The sequence below is a fragment of the Arachis hypogaea genome, chromosome 17, assembly GCF_003086295.3.
Source record: "Arachis hypogaea cultivar Tifrunner chromosome 17, arahy.Tifrunner.gnm2.J5K5, whole genome shotgun sequence".
NCBI lineage: Eukaryota > Viridiplantae > Streptophyta > Magnoliopsida > Fabales > Fabaceae > Arachis > Arachis hypogaea.
The window spans coordinates 40,062,832-40,075,631 of NC_092052.1; the positions used below are offsets into that span (position 1 = coordinate 40,062,832).

The 12,800-nt window shown below is 25.0% G+C and overlaps 1 protein-coding gene across 2 annotated transcripts; it reads right to left on the minus strand.

The window, feature by feature from the left end:
• Positions 1–308: 308 nt before the first annotated feature.
• Positions 309–11,693, minus strand: LOC112765517 (MADS-box protein AGL24). Of its 2 annotated transcripts, XM_025811409.3 has the most exons (9): positions 11,452–11,693; positions 10,640–10,840; positions 6,608–6,683; positions 4,740–4,801; positions 4,528–4,627; positions 3,286–3,327; positions 2,058–2,099; positions 1,792–1,958; positions 309–694 (listed from the first exon to the last, which is right to left on the minus strand). In XM_025811409.3, the coding sequence occupies exons 2-9, from the start codon at positions 10,819–10,821 to the stop codon at positions 673–675; spliced, it is 693 nt and encodes a 230-aa protein (XP_025667194.1). In that variant the 5' UTR covers positions 10,822–10,840; positions 11,452–11,693; the 3' UTR covers positions 309–672. The 2 variants fall into 2 exon arrangements, with proteins under 2 accessions (XP_025667194.1, XP_025667195.1); XM_025811410.3 differs by lacking the exons at positions 4,740–4,801; positions 6,608–6,683.
• Between the last annotated feature and the right edge of the window lie 1,107 nt (positions 11,694–12,800).

A 12,800-nucleotide genomic window follows, 5' to 3' on the forward strand; every position in this document is an offset into this window, starting at 1 on the left:
GAGTAAGATCTGTTTTAGTTTTTAATATTTAAATTAAATTTTAATTGCATCCTAATATTTAAAATATTTTATTTTTGTTATTAGGTCAAAATTAAATCCCAAAATACTATTTTTCTATATTATTATGTTGTTCTTTTAATTATTCTTTTGCAAATTTTATTCTCAAATCTCTTTAACTATCTGTGTGACTACCATGTACAATTATGATTGTTTAATTACCTAGAAGAAGATGAGAATTAAAAAAAATAAATATATTTGAAAAAAATAATTTTAACCAAAAACTAAAATTAAAATAAGACGGAATAAAATATTTTAAATACTAATAATATAATACTGTATTCGTGGAAAAAAAATTACAAGGATGAAATTACAAACTTCATTCTAAGTAGGAAGCACAAATTATTGCATTCACTTTATGACGAAACTTAGAGATTGCAATGGCTACCTCAAAACTTTACCTCATGCATGCTTCTTCACATTTTTTGATAAATTTTACATGAGAAATTAAAGTACTTATATGTTTGGATTATGTGGCTAGCTAGAAAGAAATTAAGTAGTTAAATAAATGAACCCCATGCAATATAAATTTTAGCGTTTAATGACACCTTTTTTTTACTTGGGCCCGATGCAATGAACCTCGTACTGGGTCAACCTTTAGGAACAAGAATCCTTTCAATTATTAGGAAAGGGCAACCTGAAAAGATGATAAGATTTGTTAGAAAATAATAAGCGAAAATTGGTGTTTGTTTCCTATTCTAATTCCAATATTATCATCTCGGATCTCTAACTCTCACTCCACCTTTACTCTTACATTTATACTGAATTCACTATCACCTCAATAGTCCCTACCATCACCTTCTTCTTCACACTGCTTCCTACGCCTCCTTTCATACTCGTCCATTTTTACTCCCCCTCACTCTCCTTCTCCTTCTCCAACGTTGTGCCTATGTCTCTGTCGCCTTGCTACTCCTTTGTTGCCTATTTTTCTGTCTCGCATCTCTTCTCCTTTTCTCTCACACAAATTTTGTTTGAATAATTTTTAAATTAAAAAATTTAATTCTTGTTGTTGTTGTTGTTGTTAATAGGGAGGATGGTGATGGCATTTGGGGTGCGGGCTGTTATTAGTAGTGGTGGTGGTGCCGGTGTGGTTTGAGTGGCCAATGGTGTTGTGGTTGTTAGAGATGGTAGTGGTGACAAGAGAGAAGGCGTGAGTTTTTTTTTTTTTTTAAAGGAGAAGAAGAGAGACAGGGGAGAGTGGTATGGATAAAATTAAAAAAAGAAATTTAATTAACAATTGATTGTTAAAAATTAACGATATAGATAAAATTAAAATTTATTTTAAATGAGAAAAATAAAATTAATTCAAATTAAATATTAAAAATAATTTTAAAAATATCAAAAAATATTATGGAAAAAAGTATATTTTATCTTTTTTTTTTTAACTGGCAAAAACAAACGCAAACTACAGATGTAATATAGCCAAATTGATCATAAAACGCTTTTTGTACGCTAAGTAATAAATAATTTTGGTTCATTATTCTCCCGTCGAGACTTAAATGATTTTTAACCAGTAATGTTACCAAATTATTTTTTTAATTGATATTTTTAACATTATTTTTTATTTTAAATTTTAGATTCTAAATTATAAAGTTTTAATTCTAAATTTTAAACCTAACTCCTTCAAAACATGAAATTTTTTTAAAAATAATTAATTAGAATTTTATTTTGTATAATTTTTCTAATTTCTTAGTTATCGAAAGAAAAAGAAAGAAAAGAATGGTTGGTGCTTACCCTAACTTAAGAGAAGTGTCAGAGGAATCATCTTCAAGAGAAGAAGGAGCGGCACTACTGATGCAGCTGCATGCATTATTTAGTGACTCGGATGACACCACTTCTTGCATGCCAATATCCGATGAATCCATCACTAATGGACTTTTTCCCATCTTCACCATATCCATCTTTTTAATAACAATAATAATATTGGCTTATTATTAGATTTGTAAAATGAAACAAGAGTTAAAGAATCAATGAAATAATGTCTTGATGATTTGCCATACCTTTTGCTTTAACTTCTTGTTCTCTTGTTCCAATTCGGCGCCCTTAGTTGCAGTAGTTAAAAACAGCAACACGTTTTTTTTTTCAATTAAAAAAAAAAAAAGAAAAACACTAAGAAGATTTTACATGCATGATAGATCATTAGAAAGAGATGAATTCAGAATCAGAATCAGAATCATAAACTTCTGTATGTTTTTGTAACATACTAACATATTTGATCCGCGTTCTAAAATCATTTAAAATATTTATCTTTTTACTTGTGATACTAATTTTAATCTTATACTAAATTAAATAAATAATTGTAAATATTATTATAACACATATTAAAGGTGATTTTTTTAAACAATATTAAAAAAATTAAAAAAAATAGAAGGTAAGAATTTTTTTAATTATCGAGAATGAAAATGCTAAAGGCACAAAATAGTAGGCAAACAAAAAAGTTCGAATCAACTCGCTATAAACGACAAGCTAAAATTAAAAAAGTAAGTTGGCTGATATTTTAAACGAATGTCGAAAATCACAACACAAATTGACTTGTTCGAATTAACGAATTTGACAAGTCGATTTGTTTGGCTTTTTTTTTAAAAGAAATATTTCATAATTTTAACAATATTTTTAATTTGATATCAATACAAATAACAAAATTTATCACACATTTATATATTTTTATAATAAATTATTTAAAATATAAATAACTAATTAAAAAACTTTTTTTAAATACATTTAATATAATCCTACCATTAAATTTGACACTAATAATTAACATAACAAGTGACGTAAACGTTAATAGTGTTATTAGTTAAGTCATATGTTTTTTTATATCTTTAAAAAAATATTATCAAAACTTTCTTGTTTTTTTTTTTGGTGACTATCAAAACTTTCTTGTAATACTTCTTTTCAATTTTTTTTTTAGTACAAAATTTTAAATTCTAACAACCAATCATCAATGTTTTAAAATTAAAAGAAAATTTTTTATATTAGTACGTAATCGTTGGTAAATAAATTTTACTTATATAATAAAATCAAATATTATTAATTCTTTAATATATAAATTATTTATATTAAATTTAATAATAAAATAATATTAAACCTTTTTAAAATAAATTTTTTTAAAATTAAAATAAAATATTTAAAAAATTTTGAAACTAAAATTTTAAAAATTAAATTAAAATTTAGTCGACAGAATGAATAACAAAATAATCATTTACCCATCAAATTATTACAACAAACCTTTTTCTGAAGTGCTGCGATGTCATCCATGATCCGCTTTTCCTAAATGTAAATAATATATTGTATATCATTGCACTACACTACAATTCAACACGTGCTAGGGAATAATTAATTAGTCAAATATCCATAATCTATGAAACTTAAACACTTGAGTGATTTATTGTGTTTATATATTAGACATATTTTAGATATAATATTTATCTGACATATATATTTTTGATATTTAATTATATTTTAATAAAAAATAAAATTTTTTTAAATACGTTAAAAATACTTAAATATTATTATATATTAACATATTAAATCTTATTTTTAATATGTATTTTTAAAACGAATTTAAAAATAATACATATTATTGAAATAAAAAATTAAATATTTTATATAATTAAAAAAATTTAAAAATAATAAAAAAATTAATTTATATTTTAATATTAATAAAATATTAAAATATTTTTATAATTTATCTAAAAAATATTTTATATTATATATATATATATATCGTAATTTTATATCTTTTAAGAATTTAAAATTAGGAGCTACTCCAATAAAGACGTCTAAAACATCTTTTTTTAAAGATATTTTTTAACAATTAAAATTTAACACATATAATCGATTAAATCGTGTTATTTTTGTCAAAATTAGGCCCAAAAAAAATAATTTGACCGAAAAATTGTGAATCAAATTTTGAATCGGTCTAAATTAATATTATTTTTTTTTATAAAAAATGACTTCAATATTCCTATTATAAGAAATGACTAAAATACTCTTATTATATATATTAATTTTGAGAATCTTAAATTTTAGTCATTTTCTTCTCTGTTGTCATAGAGTTAGGATTTAGAGTTTTCAATATATATATATATATATATATATAGGTATTTTAGCTTTATAATAGAAATATTGTAGTTATTTTTTTATAAAAAAATATTAATTTAGACCGATTTAAAATTTAATTTACTAATTTTTTGGCTAAACTAATTTATCCGGTCTAATTTTAATAAAAATAACACAATTTAATTAATTATATATATTAAATTTTAATTTTTAAAAAATATTTAAAAAAAAATACTTTTGATATCTTTATAGTTCCTTTAAAATTTGTGTGTTTATATATTTTGTATCCTATATTGTACATGTGTTGAACTCTATATCCCTATCTGTATGAGTATCCATATATCATAGACCATAATCAAGAACATGCATATGCACATGCACAATGCATCTGCATGTATGTATGTGTACCTTTGTCTCAATCACGCGATTTAATCCTGTTTGAAGTGCTTTCTCCAGTTGTAGTAAGTCTTGTAGGTTCAGCCCTTGAAAATCTTCACCTTTCATCTGCCTAATCATAATAATATATATGGTACATACAAGGAAAAAGAAATGGATCTTAATTACGCATAAAGAATTTAATTTTCTTATATTTTACTAATGAAATTGAGAGAAAAAAAAACCTTAGTTGGTGGGTTTTATCAGCAACTTCCTTACGTAATTTATCGTTATTGACATTCTCCAGCTGAAATGAATTAATGACACAAAACTTATAATTGATTTCGGTAATGTCACAGGGTTAATTACGTTTAAGAATTCAGTGAGAATTGGATTATATGTAGGAATATACAAACACAAAAAAATTTTAAAAAATACTATTTATACACTAAAATCAATTAATATATATATAAATATATGTGTAATAAATATATATGTAATTTAATTCAATTTTAATGTGTATTTTATATTCTAATACATAGTCTATCTTAATAATATGTATAGTTAGTGTACCTAAAACTGATATTATAAATTCTACTATTAATGCAGACTTTCATTAGTTCTTGTAATATTTGCAAAGTTTAGCACATTTAATCTTTGTTTCAAAACAAGTATTTATTATTATTCATTTTAATTGTAATATTTGAAAATTAAATAAAAAGTATAATATTATTTTAGTTTTTAAGATTTTTGTCTAAAATCAAAATCATTTCAAATATATTTTGTTAAAAATCGTCTAACATTACAACAAATTTTTAAAATGGTCATTCCATTAAAAATTGTTGCGGATGAATTTACTCTAATAAAAATAATAATGATAATATTAACTAATTTTTTCACCTAACTCATACTCCAGCCATTAAGGGAACTAATGTATGATGAATTAATTTTCATAATGTATTACACTAAGTAATTTGGGGTTTAAAAATATATATATAAGATTAGTTTAGTTTCTAAGAGATTTGTGAGCGAGATAAGTCAAGTCTTTTATAAATATAGTATCAACTCAACTAGAAAGCCAACAAAAAACAACCAACTTCGGCCAATAAACAAATAAAATTCAATTAATACATATTTCTTTTAAGATTATTTTTTACCCCTTTTTATTTTTTTTTTCCATCACCACAATTTTATCCAATCACTATCCACCATCGCCGGCAACTCAATCCCAGCCACCTGCTACCCGTCGATCATCCTAAATTCTATAGCCTTAAATTTTAAATATTCATGATCATATATTAGAAACTTTAAATTCTAAATTCTATACCATAAATTGATTTTACTTTATTTTACTTTTAATTTTTTTTATTTGAGTTTTGAATGCTTTTATTGTTTTAAATTTGGATTTTTTTAAATATTTAATTATTGGCTGATTTGTTGATTGAAAAAAATGTTCGCCTGGGACTTTTTCATATGGTATAAATCTTTTGGAATATAAACTAATTTCATATATAAATGAATACATTGATAATTTGATAAAAAAAAAAAAAAAACTAAATAATTTGACTTGTTAATGCAAAATTAATTAATATCATTAGAAACTGAACTGCAATTAATAAAGAATGCCACATACATGTGAGAAACATTGGTTGTTCATCAATTAGCTAGTGTAGAAGATAATAGATGATGAACAAAATGATTTGTAAATAGACATTTTAGCTAAATATACAAGAAAACGTTCGATGGATCTTAAGTAAAATCTCATTTTGTTAGTGGCATGAACATAATCCACTTAAATGTTCTATGAAAGCACCTAATAAATTTTAGGAAAGTTAAGCATGGGACTAAGTTGAAACAAGAAACCCTATTTGAGAGAACAATATTATCATGCATAGCATAATAATTAATTAAGGAAAAAAATTATGAGAGAGAGGTTATTTTTTATGAATAATGCTACATATAAAAGTATTTTTTTTTAATTAAGTCTAACCAAATTGATCTAATATCAACAAAAATTAATTAAAGATATCATTATTTAAATTTTATTATTTAATTTAGTTAGACTTGGTTCATAAAAAGACTTGAATGTATAGCATTATTCTATTTTTATTACCTGCAGTTCAAGAGGTCTTTCTGATCTACTTATCTCATGTGTATGCTGAGCATACCTTGCAGTTATGTCCTTCATACTTATATACCAAAGAAATAGAAACCACATATAAGACGATGCAAAAAATTCTAAAGTTATAAAATTAATCACAAAGTCACACACCATTTCATATACTTTTTTTATTATATTTGCCTTACACATGCTGAAAATTTTTTCTTCAAATTCAACAACAATCAACCTCTAAACTTTTTAAATTATAAAAATTTTTAATACTATATTTTAAAATTATTTTTCATCCTAAAGACTTAAATTCATAGGATAGGAATTAAGAGACACAAAAACCAGAATTATCCCCAATTACTCAAAAACGAAGATTGCGGTTGATAGCTAGCACGCTTTAAGAAGAAGTCCAAGCTAATACCACCATCAATTTAGATTTGCACATCTACCTCAAGAACTAGTTCCTTCAGTTGCACTATATAATTAACTAGTGAGGAAATTGGTTCCAGCAAGGGTTCAGAGGTTATATGAAACCACTTGTTTAAAAACCTAAACATGAATTTTGTTATAAAAATTATAATATTACCCTTTGTTCTAAAAAGTTAAACCGATATGTTTCTTGAGATCTTGATTTAGGATAAGCGATGAGGATTGAGGAATGGTATAGAATATCCAATGAGGTTATGTTTACCGCTTCTTACGATGATGTGCAGTTAGAGAATGGCCTAATAAAATTGGAGGTTGATAGGATAGAAAAATGTTAGGAGTAACACTTTTTATTAATATTTTGAGTTAACATTTTATTTTTATATTCTTATAATTTTAAATTTAATGTTTAAAATTTAAAATTTAATTTTTAATATTTAAAAATGGCTACTATTAATCAAAAAATTAATAAACTTGATTAGTCATCTAGCATTGCTAATAATAATAAGACTATTCATAAAAGAAATTAGCATCAAGTAATACTATTTTAGTCTATAATATTTTAGTTAAGTTTTAATTTCGTTTTTAATGTTTAAAATATTTTGTTTTTATCCTAAATATTTTATTTCATCCTATTTTAATCTTTTGTCAAAAATAAATTTTTTTTTCTAAAATACAATTTTTCAATATTATTATCTTTTTGTTTCACTTATTATTTTGTTATTTTTAATTTCAAATCACTACAACCATCATTATAACTATTATAATTATTATTTTTTTGCTACTTGTTTAAAAAAGATCATCATGAAAAAAAAGAATAATTTAAAAAAATGAATTTTAACCAAATAAAATAAGATAAAATGAGATATTTATAATAAAATAAAGACATTTAAAACGTTAAAAAAAAATTAGAATTTACTCAAACATTATAAATTTAAACAATGCTTTACCAAAGAAATTAAATGTATGTAGACCCAATGAAAAGAGTAGAAAAAGAGATTACAATGAATTATTTATTTTTTTAAATCTTTCGGTCTTTGCATTAAGCTCAAACTCTGGTTCAAAAGTAGGCTTATATTAAAGGTAGAGAAATATAAGGCTAATATTTTTATTAATATTAGTTAATATTTTAGATTAATATTTATATTATTAAAATTAAGATTTTGAGATTTTAGAATTTAAAATTTAATATTTAGAGTTTAGAATTTAGAATTTAAAATTTATCTAACAGTGTACTCTTTAAATATTAAGTATAAAAAATATTTTTATTGACTAGTCAAAAATATAAATTTTGTTGGTTATATAACTTTATTCTTAAAGGTATACACTACACAATTTATAAAATAGTTATGTTTTTAACGTTTTACTGAGTAATAATTTATTTTTTTTTATTTTTTATTAATAAGACAGACATGCTAATTCTAAAATAATTACTGACGTTTTGCCAGTGTTCATTTTAAAAAAGAAAACTAAATCAGTAAATCACTATTCTACCCTCCATTATCTAATAATGAATGAGTAGAATTATGGCAAACATGCAACGGACCACACAACAAAACCACATGCCAAAAATGAATATAAAGTAGAGATCAGACGTGTGTGATGGGAGTTGTATCAGAAGCATGAGTAATCATCAGGGCCCATCGTCTGTTTGTGATTTCAGATTTGTACCAATCAAGAAAAAATCTTCTTTGTAAATAACCTTTTTTAAATGTAAATTTAATTTCTCTTTTATTTTATTGTTTAGAGTTTAGAAAAATTAGAAAACATTTTCTTTTCTTGACAAACGTATAAAAAGTTGCTTTTGCCAAAATTAAGATGTAGAACTTAGAAGAGAAAGAAATGTATTCCTAAAATTTCGCAACTAATCGTAAAATTTTTTTGTTTTATCTTATATATATTTATTTTTTTCAAAAAAGCTTTTATATTTATAATGAAATTCAAATATAAAAATAATTTTACTCCTAATTTTATTTTTAAAAGTATATTCTCCCTATAAATTTAGTTTTTAAAGAAAAAATATAGATAAACAATAAAAATATTAAATAATATGAATAATGAATATATTGTATGTTCAATTCATTAAGGTAACGAATAATAATTCTAATATTAAGATTTAAATAAATAATTTAAAAATGTAATGTATTTTTACTTTATTAATTCAATTTTAAAATTTATTATTCACAAAAATTATTATCTACTTAATAAAATCATCCAGCGAAACCTTTCTGAATTAGTTCATCAACTTCATATTGGCTGAACCCAATGATGTTATCCAATGCATCTGGTATAGTGGTATACATTCACATTAGATAAACCGTCATAATATACCTTAAATGGAACTATAATATTACTAATTAATTATTATATAGATATAGATATATAATTAAAAGTGCTTTTATTTATTTAACAAAGTTTTAACTTGGGCAACTATCGCCACCTAAACTTAAATTAGGAAACGACTAAGCAACTGTGTAACCTAATTAGTACAGGTTTACATATTTAATAGGTACCTATAAGAATAAGATTGAGTTTGTTTATAGGTACTAGACATTAAAATAAAAATATAGAAATATAAAATTATATTTAAAAAATAAAATATAAACATTAATATTATGTTCAGTCCAAAAATATTATTAGTATATTTTGTATTACAAAAAAAAAATATAGAACTATTAACAAAAATATAATTTAATTTTTTATTTCTGTATTATTTTTATTATTTTTTATTAATATATATATATATTTTAATTCTTTTATAATAAAACATAAAAAAATTAAATTTTATATTTTATTTTTTATATTTAATTTATCATTAAATAAAATATAAAAATATTAATTTTTACATTTTTATCTTTTGTATTTTGTTATCAATTATCTCTCTTATTCTGTTTTGATTATCAAACACAGACAAAAGCCAGCATTTTATGAATTTTTTAAGTAAACTTAATCAGTAGTCGCAATCACAAGTTAATGAAAATCCAAAAACGCTTAAATAACCAATATAAAATTTTGATAAAATAAAATTAAACTAATTAAGAAAAAGTCGTGTGGGTGATACGAGGTTACTATTCGATCTTAGATTTTTTTAAGCTTGGTTTCTAGTTCCTACCCCTCTTTCTTTATTCTCACGACTCATCACAGAAATCAAAACAGAAGAAAGACTATTTATTCCGTACACAGTGAGTCCACATACATATCCAGATCATTATTATGTACCAAAAATGGATGACCACTTCATCTACCCAACCTTTGTCTTCAACTACTTATGATTAAAAAACAGATGAAACTTGATGTATTTTTCACAAATATAATAATTTCAATTATATTCAGGTGTCCTTACAATAATAGAATTTTTCTATAAAAAAAATGTCCATAAATTATTCGATCTTACTCTCTCACTCGGATAAATTTAGCAAATTTTTTTTTGTTTTTTGTCTAATTCAATTTTTCACTAATTTTTTTTTCCATATTATTATACTTCATCTTCATTTCATTGACAAGGCATCACAAGAATACGATAATTGAGTTCAAGTGTTCAACAAAATGGAAAGGGGGAAATAAAATTATTATATATAATAATCATAAATGATGACATATATATTATACCTGGAGCTAGCATATTCAAAGAGCCTCCCAGTGGCAGAGAAAATGATGAGAGCAACCTCAGCATCACAAAGCACAGAAAGCTCTTGTGCTTTCTTGAAGATCCCTCTTCTCCTCTTTGAAAACGTTACTTGTCTTGCTGTTATGTTGTCTATCATCTTTATCTTGATCTTCTGCCTCACCATCTTCAGCCTCTTGTGCTTGCTGTCAATTTTTTTTTAAAGAAAAGAAAAAGAAAATCAAAACTCCTTTAATTTTCAGTATATAATACCACAAGAGTTTCAGGTATTACAGGAATGCTAATATTCAATTGTTTTTTTTTGTTGTGGTTGATTTCAATTATATATAAATTTTATGAGTGAGATCAACCACTAAACTACTGACACATTAATGTTCTTGAAATATATGAAAATTTTCCAGAAGTAATGATACATTCAGAGTCTCTTTATCACTAAAGTAATAATAATTTCAAAGTCACAAAACCCTAGTAGTGAAAAAGCAGTTTCAGATCTGGTGAAAAGATAACCCAAAAACAAAAAAAAAATTAAAACAAAGAAAGAAAAAGGCTAGCTAGCTCTTAATGATTTAGCATAAGAGCTTTGATTTGAAGATTTTTTTTATTATTCCGATGAGATTTTAACCTATCAGGAGACGGTTCACTGGTTCAGAGATATCTAGAATCTAGATGAGTGATGCACATAAAAGAAATAAAAATGAAAAAAAAAAAAAGAGTTACTAATAATGGAAAGAAAACATTATGAGAACTTTTTGGGGGGTTTGTTAAGACAAAAAAAAGAAAGAGAAAGAAAGAAAACCTCGTCACTCTGGAATGCTGTTTTTGGATCTCAAGAAAGGAAAGAGAGGTTTCCCCCTTATTATAGCAAAACAATAATGGAACCTTCTTTCTTCTTTTTTATTTATTTATTTTTAAATAAATATCCCTGGTTGAACACTTTTCTATTTTCTAAAAATGGTTAAATTCTACCAAAAATTATAGGACCAAGATAGACCAGAAATATAATGCAAGTGAAAGCTTTTCAAAAACAAAGAATAGATCAGGTTTCATTGGAAGCTACGTGTTAATAATTCTTTCCCCAATACTTTTTTTTTTCCAAAGATAAATATTATTTTATTAATATAAAATAAAAGTGTTTCCATAAGGAAGTACAAAAGAATTGGGTATTCCCATTTATCATCAGCTATGACTGAAAGACTAAGAGCTTAAAGAAGAGTAAAGTAAGAGTAAAGAAAAAGTAGCATCTATCAGGTGTGGTTCACGAGTTCACGCACTAAATTGCTAGCTTTTTTCACTATCTCTGGTGCTGGGCTTATTACCTTCTCAAAAACACACCGATTCCTCACTTTCCAAGTGCTCCAACACAACGCTGCTATGAGGAAGGTCTTTTGTCTACCGTCGAATTGAGCCACTGCCCAGGATAAGACTCGTTGCCACCAATTGAAAAAAGTTTCTTCTTCTCTCATCCATAGGTCAGGGGTTATTAAGCTTAGACTCCATATTATTGAAGATAGGGGGCATTGGAACAAAGCATGAGAAATTGATTCAGCCTTCAACATGCATCTTGGACAAGTGGCAGGAGTGGATGCGAACTGGCTGTGAACTTGTTGCAACACCGGAAGCTTTTCATGAAGACTTTTCCATAGAAAAATCTTAATTTTATGTGGTAATTTCAACTCCCAAATGCTATTCCAGACTCTGTTGTGTATGTTCTGGGACCTCAATGAAGTAGGAGAATGAAAGAATCCATAAGCAATTTTGTATCCTGACCCAACTTCATATATACCAGATTTTGTCCAGCACCAATTAACTTCATCCTCCTCCTCTGTTGGTTTGATTGAAAAAATTTTATTGCATATATCAACTGAAAAAATCGACTCAATCAGATTTTTATTCCAACTTCTATCAGGATTTAGTAACACACTAACGTAATACACTTGCATATTTGGCGGGATTGTGAGTGCATTTTGAGGGACATTAAGGGGCATTGGTGGTGGGAGCCAGGGGTCATGGAAGATGCGAACATTAGTGCCAGAGCCTATTTTCCATAACAAGCCTTTCTCGATCACCTTGCGCCCTTCAAGAACACTTCTCCAACCCCACGACGGTACGCTTCCTATCTCTGCATGTAGGAAATCTGTATATCTG